Source organism: Varanus komodoensis, unplaced genomic scaffold (assembly GCF_004798865.1).
Source record: "Varanus komodoensis strain SLA01 unplaced genomic scaffold, ASM479886v1 scaffold3, whole genome shotgun sequence".
Classification (NCBI taxonomy): Eukaryota; Metazoa; Chordata; class Lepidosauria; order Squamata; family Varanidae; genus Varanus; species Varanus komodoensis.
In genome coordinates, this window is record NW_025335761.1 from 44303573 (window position 1) to 44317528 (window position 13956).

The 13956-nt window shown below is 39.6% G+C and overlaps 1 protein-coding gene across 7 annotated transcripts in view; it reads right to left on the reverse strand.

Annotated features, from left to right (window-relative positions):
- EFCAB11 (EF-hand calcium binding domain 11) overlaps positions 1-13956 on the reverse strand; it is a 58359-nt gene that overhangs the window by 40662 nt on the left and 3741 nt on the right. For 3 of the 7 annotated variants that reach the window (XR_006415393.1, XM_044436875.1, XM_044436874.1), the window contains exons 2-5: positions 12815-12910; positions 8267-8312; positions 7074-7175; positions 6239-6329 (exon numbers count right to left, since the gene is read on the reverse strand). Coding sequence is in view for 6 of the 7 variants with exons in the window: in XM_044436875.1 (XP_044292810.1) it covers positions 6239-6329; positions 7074-7175; positions 8267-8312; positions 12815-12910 (335 nt within the window). In the remaining variant the exon portion in view is untranslated. Of the gene's footprint in view, positions 1-2358; positions 2426-6238; positions 6330-7073; positions 7176-8266; positions 8313-8680; positions 9074-12814; positions 12911-13263; positions 13464-13956 lie in introns of those variants that run through there. The other 4 variants (XM_044436876.1, XM_044436877.1, XM_044436879.1 and 1 more) reach the window with 3 other exon arrangements.

The following is a 13956-nucleotide window of genomic DNA, read 5'->3' on the forward strand; positions in this document are numbered from 1 at the left end:
TACTATAAAGATAGTTTAGTCAAGCGGACATATAAAGAGGGAAGTAAGAAGATATCATAGGGTCTTATTAAGAGATAGCTGGTTGGGTTAGGTTACACAGAAATTGAAAGGAGAGGATTCTTCTTTACCTGAATTTTGGGAGGAAAACTGAGAGGTGGGCAAAAATGAAATGCTTAAGGAATTCATTCTTATGTATGTATGTATGTATTTATTTATTTAAAACATTTCTATGCCGCCCCCATCGCAACAAAGCCTTGGGGTGGCTGACAACATTCATAAAAAGATACAATTAATAATTTAAAAACTGGTACCATCTCGGCTATATAAATTAAAATCTATAAATACAATAATAATAAATTAACAGGTAAAACAACTTTTAAATAAAAAGGTCTTCGCCTGGCGCCGAAAATAATGACGGTGCCAGGCGGACCTCTCTGGGGAGTGCATTCCATAGGTGGGGATCCATTGGTATTTAAAACCACAACATGACAATCACAGTTTATATTTGAAATATCACAGTTTTAATACATCGGTAAAATCTAAATATTTGCATTTACGTATGCTGATCAAATTTGGAAGGGAAAAAAGTACTGATTTGCACCTATCTTTGAACAGCAACTTCCCATCACAATATCCTTTTTAAAACTATCCTGTTTAAAAGTGCAGTTTCAAAAATGATTTACTAGATGACCAAAGGGGCTGCTCATCAAGAAACAACAAACACTAAGTACCCAAGGGTATAGTTGCATGGTTCTTTGAATCCCAGGCAGTGTCAATGTATTATAAACTATATACTGCAATGGAGAAAGCAGTATGGAAGCATTATCAGTACAGATTATGGGAAGTGATTGCTGAACAAGCTTCCAAAATATTTAGTTCAGTTATACAGCTTGCCATTTTGCACAAGCAACACTTCCTTGCTTTTCATTACAAGTCCCTTGTGAAATAATAGGCAGTCCCACAGGTATCAAAGCAACATATCAAATACACTGGATTTAAATTGCAAGGCCTATTTTGTCCAGCTAGAGGATAGCACTTTTGGAATCACTGTTATAAAAGCATAAGAAGTCATCCTGGCTCAGACCAAGATGCCATCTAGTCTTGCAGTCTGTTCTCAGCATGGCCAAACGGCTGCCCAACTGAAGCTCACGTGTAAGACTTGAGTATGGTAGCACCCCCCTGCTCGTGTTCCCCAACAACTGGTGTACATAAGCCTACAACCTCTGATACCAGAGGTAGCATAAAGCCATTAATAGCCATATCCTCAGTATATTTTTCCAGTACCCTTTTAAAATCATCTAGACTGGTGGTCATAACTACATCTTGTGGAAGTGAACCCCATAGTCTAACAGTTAACTATTTGAAAATGTTATTCCTTTTATTTGTCCTGAATCTCCCACCAATCAGCTTCATGCAATTACCCCACTGGGTTCTAGCATGGAGAGGGAGGGCAAAAAGTATCCACATCTCCACTTTTTCCTTCATTCTTACCACCTTGCTTTGCCATATAGTGAACCTTGACTACCTGGAAGCAAATAGTGCTTGTCTGAGAGAAAAGGGAAAGGAAAGAGTCTGGTCAACACAATTCTTCAGTGGTGGAACTTGCAAGGTGTATGTAAACAGCCAAATAGAGGATGTAATATGAGATGAAGAAAGGAGTATGGTCTCCAATTGTTGACAAACAAGTGAGAAATAGTGATCATAACAAAAATACATTCAGTATGTGAAAATGAAAACACTTCTCTGCCCCTGCAGCTGCAGATGTACTTTGCCCATGACCCTATCTATGTCTGAATGGGCGGTGGATAATTTCTTAGCAAATATCACTCTAGCAGATGGATAATCTACTCCAGGGAAGGATACAGGATGTTGCAAGAAAAGAGAAGGGAATTTTCACTGAAGCTTTATTAACAAATTCCTCTTTAAGGGGATGAGCACATGTTTTGAAGGATAGGCTGATACATTCGGCATCTCATTCAATAGAAGCAAAATGGTAAGAAATGTCAACTTTAACAGCATTTGTTGCTGTTAGTCACAAAGCTGTGTCCGACCCAATGCGACCCCATGGACAACATTCCTCCAGGCCTTCCTGTCCTCCACCATCCCCAGAGCCCACTTAAGCTCACACTGACTGCTTCAGTGACTCCATCTAGCCACCTCATCCTCTGCTGTCCCCTTCTTCTTTTGCCATCTATTGTTCCCAGCATTAGGCTCTTCTCCAGGGAGTCCTTCCTTCTCATTAGGTGGCCAAAGTATTTGAGTTTCATCTTCAGTATCTGGCCTTCTAAAGAGCAGTCAGGGTTGATCTCCTCTAGGACTGACAGGTTTGATCGCCTTGCAGTCCAAGGGACTCGCAGGAGTCTCCTCCAGCACCACAATTCAAAGGCCTCAATTTAACAGCATAGACCCAAGCAAGAATTATGCTCTAGGGAAAAAAAACATGCAGGTGGATGTGCTAGCCATCTGAGCATATTCTGCCACGAATACACTACACTACATGTACATGTTGCTGTATGAATAGTTCAATATGTAGACTGCAACACAGTTGCTTAAGAAAGGAAAACAACAAAGAAAAACTACTGCAGACATCACCAGAACTGGAATGACATTGCACTGTGTACTATGTTCCCATGGCAACTAGCCATGGGAAGATGAATGTTTCATATTCACACTGCTCTGCAGTACATGTCTAAATCAAAATTTCATAAAGAGCACAAGATCTTGACTAAAGATAGTTACGCAAAACCAGGTTATTTTTGTATTACTGAATAATTATAGAAAAGAAACAATTAGGTCATTTTGGAACAGAACGGACAAAACCATGCAGGCATTAGTATGCCTGTACAGTATGGCTCCATTCATCTATGTGTAAATCAGGACCAAATCCAGAACACAATAGCATATACTATTTGCATCTGACTGATGTTCATTTTGCATCCTGAGCCAGAAAACCATGGATGCAGGAATAGGTAGCAGACACTTGCTGCATCCACTGATCTTCAGTGCTTAGTGCAGAAGGCTTAGGCACATACGAATTCTTAAGGAGTATGCACAGGCTCTGAAATAGGGATAGGCAACATGGTGCCCACAGACATCAATTACTTCAGTTACCTTTCTTGACAGGTACCAAGGTGCCCTACTGCTTTCACTTAAAATAGAAACTAGGTTTCTGCTGAACTAGGTTCAAAGGGATTGTTTAGTATGTTAGGGCTCAGATCGCACCTCTGCCTTCCATTCAAGTCTTTTCAGCAGGTTACTGGTCCTCTGCCATGCTTCTCATGGAAGCCATTTTGTGGTGGTGCTCAGGACAGTTCCTCAAAGAGGCAAAGGTACTCAGTGCCTGTACAAGTCCTGCACAAGGTTGCCATTGCTGTACAAGTCACTCCATTGCTTGATGCAATCTTTTCCACTGAAAAGATCTCTCTATGGCTATTGACTTGCAAAAACCAAGCAATTTTATTTGTTGGAAAGAAGAAATTTGAGTTATCCGTGTTACCAAAGCAGGCAGAACTGACTCTCTGCTTTTTTATATTTCTGTCATAAGGACACTGATTACAGAAGTCAGTTTGCAACTGAGGAAGATGAAGGGAAGTTGTATCAACACCACAGCACATTTATGTATTTTACCCCAAGGCTGCAATTAAGCAACTGATGTGTGATTTGGATGTGGGACAAGAGATAGCATAAAGAGAAGCTGACATGTATTTACACTGCTACAATACCAAAGTATGTTCTAGAATCTAGGTCAAATGATGAGCCAACACTAGCACTGAACTCTTCCAAAACCTAAATTGTTAGCAGTTTTCCATGTTTCTGCAGCATTGGCAAAGCAAAGACACACCTGGATCAGAACAAGGGCCCATCTATTCCAGTATTCTGTTCACACAGTTGTCAACTGATTGCCTTTGGGAAGCACAAGCAGGATATGAGTGCAACAACACCTTTCTGTTCATATTCCCCAGTAATTGACATACTTAAGTATACCATCTCCCATAACAGAGGGAGAAGAATTTATTTATAGACGTTTATAAACGTTAAGAATTTATTTTGAAAAGCAGTCTCATGCCAGACTAAATTCTAATTGCCATAAAACAATATCAAAGCCATGTATTGTAGTTTGAAATTATTTATATCCCTTTTTCACTAACTACATTTAAAAGGCTAGTTAGCACCACCAAATGGTTAAACAGCTCTATTGCCAATTTATATTCATTTCAGTGTTCCACATGCTCTATAGATTAATGTACAAGCTGATAAAAGTTTCATGCTACATATCTTCTAAAATACATTGTGCTTATAATGAATTGCAAGACTCCCCCACACTCCCATTAAATAAGTACTATTTCAAACAACATGCTAAAGTTTCACATTGTAAAACAGAAGTGCACAACTCTATATCAATACTACTTTTCATATACATTTATGTACATGCTCAAGTAGCAGCTCATGTGTGCTGTCCTCAGCAAGCAGCCACTGCTTTTATTTGTCTAAATGTGATGGATATTCCTAAGTGCCCAGTATGTAATATGCTATCTCTTAATAGCCTGTGTTCTGCACTCCACTAGAGAGCATTTTCTGACTAATGATACCCCTTGAGCTTTCCCTGCATGCCAAAACTTTGCAACAACTGGAAAGGCTTAGCAAGAATAGAAAGCGGCAGCACTTAAAACTTATTACACAGCCTATGCACTTATTGCTTAAATTTATCTCACTTTTCCCCCATGTCTCTTCAGTCATAAAATGCACAGTGAAATATTTTGAAATATTCTCCTTTTATATGAATTTAAATTAATCTATTCTAAATGTACCATATAAATATTTTAGTGTCATACAGGATTTGGTAGGCCGTATAACAACATGAACTTTCTATATCCATGAGCACTCCATATGAAATTTTGGTTTTAACCTGACCCTATTCTTGGCTTTTAGTTTTAATTTTAAATTATTTAAAAGTTTTTATATAATGATTTTACTTTGTGAATTAGATTTTTTTATATTTTTGGATGTTTTGTTAATGTTCTAGTATTAAAATTTTTTTAAACGTTATGTTGCTTTAAATGCATGTAAGATGCTCAGAGATCCCAAGTGTGGGCTAATGTAGCAGCACATAAATTGAAATAATGATTAGTAACACTAATAATATGTTCAGTTTGGCTTGTATCACCCGTGTAGTGTACTGTGCTATCACATCTTCATACATTTTCCATCCATCCGTCCATCCATCCATCCAATTTTAACTATTGTAAACCACCCAGAAATCCTTCAGGCCATGGGGAAGTATATAAATGTAATAAATAAAAGAAACTAATAAAATAGATGGTATTCAGTTGATAGATAAAAACGAATAGTAGGCTGTCCTAATTCTTGCCATTTTCACGGTATGGATCTTAACAAGCTTCTTAAAGCTTGGTTTCTTTGTTGCTACTTCCTTAAGTAGGAAGGAATAGGACTGTGGGCTGATAGCCGGGTGGGGCTACAGGAGGTGTGTATAAGGGTCCCATTCTATGTAACATATGCCTCCATGTGCAGAGGCCAAGAAAACAGTCCTCTGTTATCCAATTGGATAGAAGTGGGCACTTTTTGGCCTTCTAAATGTTTTGGCCTACATCTTCCATCAACCCTCATCATTGGCTATGCTGGAAAACTGGATGTTGTAAACCAAAACAACTGTAGGGCCAACAGTTGCCAGTCACTACCCTAAGGTACTTCAAGGAGGCAAAATGTCTGCAGGGACTTTTGAGTCATGTTTGACAGAAGCTGGAAGGATGGGAGGAACAGAAGAGGCTACTTTGGCCTCCCCATTCTCTATTCTTAGATTTTTCACTAGACAGCATCTTATACCACTTAGCAAGGACTCTTTGGATGAAGAGGAAAGTAGGATGGAGGGGACTTAGGATGAGTTATATCATTAACTTCTCTGGTCTCTTCCCCACACCACCTAGTGTAATGCCCTCTTTACCACCTTGTCTAGGGTTGTATTTCCAACCTCAGAGTGCAGTTCTCTCCATGCCAGCTGCAAAAGTGTAAGGGTTCATATTTGACTCTCCTTCTGAGGCTGGAATGCTGACCTTGAGGGAGGAACTCTGAGGTATCCTATGATCCCTGGGATGCTTGCCCAGGGACCATAGTGTTGCTTTCTTGTTGTGTTAATGTTTTATTGTTTTAAATTGTTGCTCTTCCTTCCTTTTTTTTAGAATAACACCAGCAACATTATAGCCAAATTATTCTGTTTGTTTACCTGAATGCTTCAATGATGATCCTCTCTGGCAACTTTGGTGCAACAATATTGAAGGCTTTTTTGAAGTCTTCGAACGATAAAAATCCTTTACCTTGTCAGAGGAAAATAAACAAATCAAACAAAAAGTGCATGATGAAAACCATTTAAATATTTAGAATACTGCATTTATAAACCAGGACTTAAAGATGCTCTTTGATGTTATTAGAACCAAGGGTTCCATAATAATAGAAAAAGAAATAAGAAACCTCACTGAGAAAGGCTATCCATCTCATTGCTGATATTTTTTTAAATGTGCAAAGTGTCAAACACAGTTACTTAATTCTAGAACTGCTTATTGCACATAGATTTGCTTAAGGGCTCAAGTCATAACAGAAGATACAGTAAACCATGCTTTCTATATTATGGGTTGCAGTACTCCTATTGCAATGCATTAGTCTCAGCCTTAGGAACTCTTGAGCTCTGCCTCATAATGAAGAGACACCCAGTGTGACGTAGACAATCTTCCCCAACCTGATGCCTTGTTTAGCACTGTGGCTCACATCATTTTCAGCTAATGGGGCCACTGCCCGGTGTCAGATTTGGAAGAAGCAAGTTGCAATTTTCCCAGGTTCTGAAGCTCACTGGCCGGGTTCTGAAGCTCACTGGGTGCACTTGCACCAGTAACTATCAGCCAGATTCCCTTCCACAGAGTTATTCTAATAGTAGTGATGGAAAGATAAAAGCAGCTTTCCTCACTGAGCTTCTCAGAAGAGTGGGGTTAAAATGGAACAATACACAAGCTTATCATCAAAAAGACATTAAATAAAAAGATATTGTACAAGAAGGAAAAACTTACATTGTCGGTCAAAAGCAGTGAATAGCTGCCTTACTTCATTATGGTAAAAACGTGCAGCCTTCTTTGTACTCATAACATTTAGAAACTTTTCAAGTGATAGACCTTGAAAAATGGGGAATGGACATATGTCACATAAAACATATCATAATTCTCCAGTAATTTAAGCAGTATAGCACATTTGCAACACAATCCTCTGCATCTTTACTCTGATGTGGGTCCAACTATGTTCAATGGAGATTACTTACAAATCACTGTGCACAGGCTTTTTACAGCCTTACAGTGCAATCTTATACATGTCTGCTCAGGCTTACATCCCACTGATGGCACTGCATGCTGCATTGAATGCCACCCCTTCGCACATGCCAGAACGAGGTGCCCACCAAGCCAGCCATAGGGACAAGGGTAGCTGCACAGTGCTGAAGAAAGGAGTAATGCTGCTCAATCGATTCCCCCTCCGTCCCTTGGCACATGCTAGACTGAAGAGCGTTGTAGGTGCAAATGAGCCAGCAGTAGGGTCAAGAAGCAGCTGGGTGGCAACACTGAAAGCGAGACAGCACTGGTCCCACCTTTCTTGCTCTGGCTTGCCAAAGAGGCGTTCCCTGCATGAATAAGGAGCTTCACACTGGCACACGCAAGAGGCAGAGGGGGGATCACTTGAGTGGTGCTACTCCCTTCTGTAGCACTGTCCAGCTGCTTCTCACCCATCCCTCTGGCTCACAAGGAGCAGTGTGAGGTGCTTCACTGTGGTGCATGGAAAGGGGCAGAAGGGGAATCAACTGAGCGGTACAGCTCCTTTCTGCAGCTCTGCCCAACAAATTCTCTCCCCCATCCCTGCCACCTTTGCCTAATTTCTCCTGTAGCTACCATGCTCTAAACTAAAATAAGATGTAATTTTTAGTATTTGCGGCCCCTCTCCTTCTGTCTTCTCCACCTATCACTTGAATGTGAACCCAGACAGCTTCTATGAAATTGACTTTGGCCCTTGAACTGAAAGACATTCAATGCTTTTGCTACAGTGTTTAGTTTAACATTGGCTGTCACTACCAAAGATGAGCCAAAATACATATATTCAAGGCAAAGTCCAATGTACATTTCAAGTATTTATTAATCAAAGTTACCAACACTTGTTTTCAAATCCTGTCATACTTTTATGAATAGTTTAAAAGACGAAAAGTTTGAAGCTGGTGTAGTACCAGGCTGACTTTGCATCACAGAGGCCATGATAGAATCCACTTCCACCTGAAATAGAGAAAATGGTATGAAGAAATGACCCAATACATTTCTTTCAGTTGATGCTCTACTTGTATATAAGCAGCTTCTGCAAAACTATCAAAATGGCCTAAAACACAGTAAATTTTAATTTAACTGTTGGTTCCCGATATCTGAAAAATAATACATGTTCAGAGAGCATGTTCCAGCTAAAGTTAAGTGCTCTGCTGTCCGCTGAATTTGCTGGAAAGGTTAAGTACATATGTAACAGTCTAACACTGAAATTAATGACTTCCAAAAGGCAAATGTAAGACCTCCTGACATTGCCTGGGGGGCACAGGATAAGCCAGATTCTAGCTCTAACTTCAAAAAAACAAGATCAGAGCTGGGGCACTGACCTTGGAGGGCCCTCCTTTCACCCTCGCAGCCAGCATAGTTCTTTCCATAGCAACAGGGCTCCAAAGGCAGAGGATCAGCTTTGGGGTGGGCACAAGGGGACAGGTATTTCCAGGAGTAGAGAGGGGAGCCATGTCCTCCTCCAAAGAATCCTGGGGATGCTCAGTCTCTCCTGCTTGCAAGGGAAAATGTTTACATGATTGAAATTGGCTGTCTAAATACTCTGGAAGGTGCAGGGAGCACAAATGCAGTCCTCACCTCTGGACAAAGCATGGATAAAACACTGCTGGTTTGCTGCCAAAATTGGTGGCATCCTGCTAAAACTTTTGGCTTTGAAGCAGCCATATTAGATTTCCATATCAGTTTGCTATAATCTTCACCGCCAGTGAAAGTTACCAATAGAAAGCAACATACCTGCACATGACCACAATACTGGCAATACTGACAGTTAGGATGAATTGATGTAAGCAGGCTGCCATTTGCTTGTCCTTGTCTTGGGGCCCAAAGCGGGCTGAGAAAGGATCAGTGCACATATCCCCTTAAGCATGTGCTTTTCAAACTCAATTCCACTTGTACTTCCACAGGATCCTTTAAGCTGGAAGTGGGATTATACCCAGTAAGGGGGTTGGGAGAGAAAATAGTGCAGACAAACACTAAATGTACACATTTAGTCACACTTGATCCTGTTGCCTGTAACTCCATGGAGATATTTGGGATAATTGACTTTGCCAGGTGGTGGCATTATTTTAAACTCCCACAATGGGACCGATGCCTATCTCCTCTTCCTTACTGGTTCTGCAGAGCTACCTGGCAAGAGGAACATCTACTGGAGGATTGCACCTTTGTAACTTAAAGGATCATGGGAGGAAGGAAGTGGAACTGGCTTTGGTGGAGCATACCATTAGGGTGGCATTATCTGCTCTTTTCCCAGTGGTATTATAGTAAACATGAAGATGATCAAAATAGGCCTCCCTAATGTGGATAGCACTGGAAGCAATGCAATGCTGATATATCATCAATAATGGAATGTCTATTTAGATGTTTTTATAACCACTTCAAGATGAGATCATAAAAATAGCCATGCTGGATTGGACCAGTGTCCACCCAGCCCAGACTCAATTCACATGGTGGCATACCGGCTGCCCACAGGATCTCTGAAGCAGGATACTAACGAGAGTTCTGCCTGCTCAAGCTCCTTGGTAACTGGTGTATGTAGGCATGCTGCCTCTGAAAACAGAGGTAGCACACAGCCAGCAAGGTTAGATGCAATTGCTAGCTTCTCCTCCATGAATTTGCCCAATCCCTTTTTGAAGTCATCCAAATTGGTGACCATCACTACTTTCTATGACAGCAAATTTCACAGATTAATTATGCAGTGTGAAGAAGACCTTTTATCTGTTCTAAATCTCCCACCTATCAGCTTCATGGGGTGACCCCAGGTTCTAGTCTTATAAGAAAGGAAGAAAATGTCTTCTCCATATTCTCCAAACTATAGATTGAAATATGTCAATTACCATAGTAATAAGCACAAAACTATTTTCAATAGGAGGAAATTGTTTTCCCAAAAATTGTTTATTTACTAAAGAAATAATATATTATTTTGTAATAAAAGGGTATATATAATATTAGCTTTTGAAAGAACAAACATAAAAAATGCATCTAAAACTCAACCACTTTGCTTGGATTTCTAGTACCAATCAGTCCATTTACGACATATTTAAATGATACCAGTATATCTAGCAACTTTTTCCTATGGAAAAGTCATAAAATGACATGTAAACAAAATCTAATTTCACTGATAATCTTATTTTGAAAGAATATACACAACTCATTTACTCCAGAACCATGTCATCTGTTAGAACAAATGTCAAACAACCCAACTGTAGTTTACAGACCTGCAATACAATCCTCAGCATATTCACACAGAATGGCATTGTACTCTATTCAGGGGTACATGATCCTGGGTTAGTTCACATATAGTTGCAATTTGAGATTTTCTAATGAAATAACTATAAATAAATAAATACATAAATAAAAACTTTAAAATTATCACTTTCCAAAGCCAGATCTCTTAAGAAAAGCATTTAACAGTGACATCTCATGGTAACAAGAGGCATTGATAAGAATCAAATTCATCTGCATGTATATGATTAAACCCAAAAGATATTTTCATTTGTTAAAACAGCATTTGATAGCTCGGGGTATTGGGTGGGGAGATGTCATTCATGTATACTGAGAAGTCCCACTGAATTCAATGGCACTTAAACTTCAGGTAAGGCTGCTAACTTGAAACCACTTTGTTCAAGTAGGTCTCAAACAAATTCAGTGAGAGATATTTCTGAGAAGAAATGAGTAAGATTGTGCTAAAAGTTAGCTCAGGATTGCTATCTTAGGTTATGTGCAAAACTAATTTAGTATAAAAAGAATGTACAGTTAAAGGAAACATCTATTTCTGTGTGCAGGCACAGGTGTGCCTGGTAACTGACTTGTTCATGCCATCACAGATAGAGAACAGGTCAGTTCAAAAGTAACCATGTGCTCCATTTCCTTGTTCATTGCAATGTAGGGTGCAATCCTATGCACTTTAAGGCAGAGAAACATCCAACAATTCCCAGTATGTTCCAGCTAGCACAGAACTTTTGTCTGCCTAAAAATGCATAGGACTGTGTATCTAGTAGCAAAACAGTTTAATATTAGTTTCTAGCTGGGCTAGGCTTACACAAGCAAGATTACAAACTGCAGTTTGAAGTAGATTTTCAATATTTGCTTTATAATTGATGGCTTGCTGCTAATTCATAAGAGATGAGGGGAATCAGAGCACACAAGGGGAAGACTATTTAAATAAATATAACGAAAAATGAGACCAGTACAGGATTGTCCAAAGGTTTGGCATTATGTCAGAACTGACAGCTTTTATGAAAATCTAATCTTTAAAAATAATTTGCACTAATGTAATGTTTCTGAGCACCTCTCATCTATTTTCTGCTTTTAAGGGTATGATACATTAGGTGGCTCTGCACAACTGCAGAAGGAAAATAAACCACCACAGCTTATTTTCCTGACACACATATGCCTGTTATATGCAACAGAATTACTATAAATCCCCCCACCCCACTGTGCATGCTTTGTCATGTGGGGAGCAGGGGTAATTTACAAACCACATTACAACCCTAGAAAAACCATGGGTTCTAAGGTGATTTGTAAACCCATCCAGTCATCACTACAGCTGGGGCTGATGACATAACAAATTGCACCCATACAGTGGCTCATGACCAGCATGCATGGGTGAGAAAATAAACTAAGGTGGTTTATTTTCTATCCCAAATTGGGTGAACTCAATCCTTCATAAGGACTGGGAGGTCCTATTGCAATTCCTATTTGAACTTATTTTACTATTTCTGTTTTCAATATAAATGCAGTTACGATTTGGGAATAGAAATTAGGCAATCTTTTAAAATCTAGTATAATTCTCTCCAGATGTTTTATGTTATTGATCATGATGGGTGCAACTGTTGTTTGCTGGATAACTAAGGATACTTTAAATGGGAAAGTCCAACTGGCTACACATGCTATTGGGAAAGATCTGCTTTGAGGCAGAAACTGTAAATTTAAAAAGTTGAGTGAACTACATCTCACTGATTTCTAATGATCAAAGTAAAAGAAATCCTACTGGCAAGGCAGTTGAGACAAAACGTAACTGCCTCCATTCTGGCAGCTGGGGTAATCAAGGTTTGGCTACCTGTGCCCAAATGAGGACTTATAGCATGACTACTCCTCTGAGAAAGTGTATAAAGCTAGAACTTTTATACTGTCATTGTCCCCTGACAACAGATGGCTTAAATTCCTGTGGTAAGGATCCTATGTGCACAGTAAGTGCTAAAATAAGTAATATTATAGGAAAAATTGGGCACACCCATTGTGTTTTATTGGAGTGAGATTCATTACTTGAGGCACCCCATTAAAATAAGCAACATTGACAATGCAAGTTAGAGATGCTGGTTCACTCAATTTTTCCTATTATTTTTGGAAAAAAATGATGATTTGCTTCTTAAACTATGTAAGATTTAAGGTGCAATCCTACAACATTTAGGCAAAATAAGCCTACAATTCAGTATTTCCCAGCCTCAAGACAGTACCTTTGAGGGCTTATAGCCAAAAAGCATCACTACAGCAACCTTGTAGTCCTCTCTGCTTAAATATCCTTTGTTGCCTTCATCAGATGCCTCAAATGCCTAAAGAAAAAAAGATTATAATGATGACTGAAAACAATAACAACCAGTCAAATACTAACAACAACCTACCATTATCTTTAATGATGATATTACAGATCTCTCCACAATGTTTAAATGTTAGGCAAAAAGGAACAGAACCTTGTCTTCCTCATCCAAGAACTGAAAGGATTGAAAAAAAAAGTTCTTGGGCCCCAAAGTTCTTGACTTTCCTCCCCAAAACTTCAAAGTTTGACATGATTTCTTCAAATCTCTGCTTGACAGTGTCATTTGTTCCCACCTGGAAAGGTGTATGTGTGAGTGGGTTTCAGTCTCAGCAATCCTTCATTAATCTGTCCTCCAGGGAGACAGCATACCTGATGAGTCCACGGCTCTTCACCACATGCATGTATTTCCATCCCGTGCATCAGGGAGTCTCCCACAATTAACACTCTTCTTGTTCTTGCAAGCCTTGGTATTATTGCCACAACTTTGTTGACCTTCAGCTTCTTGGCTCAATGTTGCAAGGATGGCTTGTATGTCTTCAACTGCATGCTCCAGTCTCATCCTCAAATACCTGAAAGCAATTTCATAGTCCCATTGCTTCCACTGGTACAGAGTGTCTTATAGGTTTACTGCTCCTGTCATCCTTTTCTAGGGAGTTTTCTCATTTCCCTTTACCTCAGGGTTCTCCCCTTCTGCCTAAGCTTGTTGTTGCATTTGTAGCTCCTGTACTACACATAGCTGTTGCAGTTTCACTGTGCTGTCTAAAAATTATTCGTCTTTTCTTATTCCCTTGAGGGTGGACACTCGGTGCTCTAGTACTCTCATGTTTTCTTCCAACAGGGCTACTTGTTGCACTTGTAGGCCATGTTGAGCTAAGGCAAAAGACAAATATTACACAGACCTTACAGGCCACTGGCACAGGAGAGTCTTCTCAGCCCATACTTCCTGCTACCTTTTTTATTCTACCTTGCTCGTCCTGTTGTAAAAACTAGAGCTTCCTCCTGTCTTCCCTGAAGGTTAACACAATCCTATTAGTAAAATGCGAGAGTATTACAAAGAAGAAT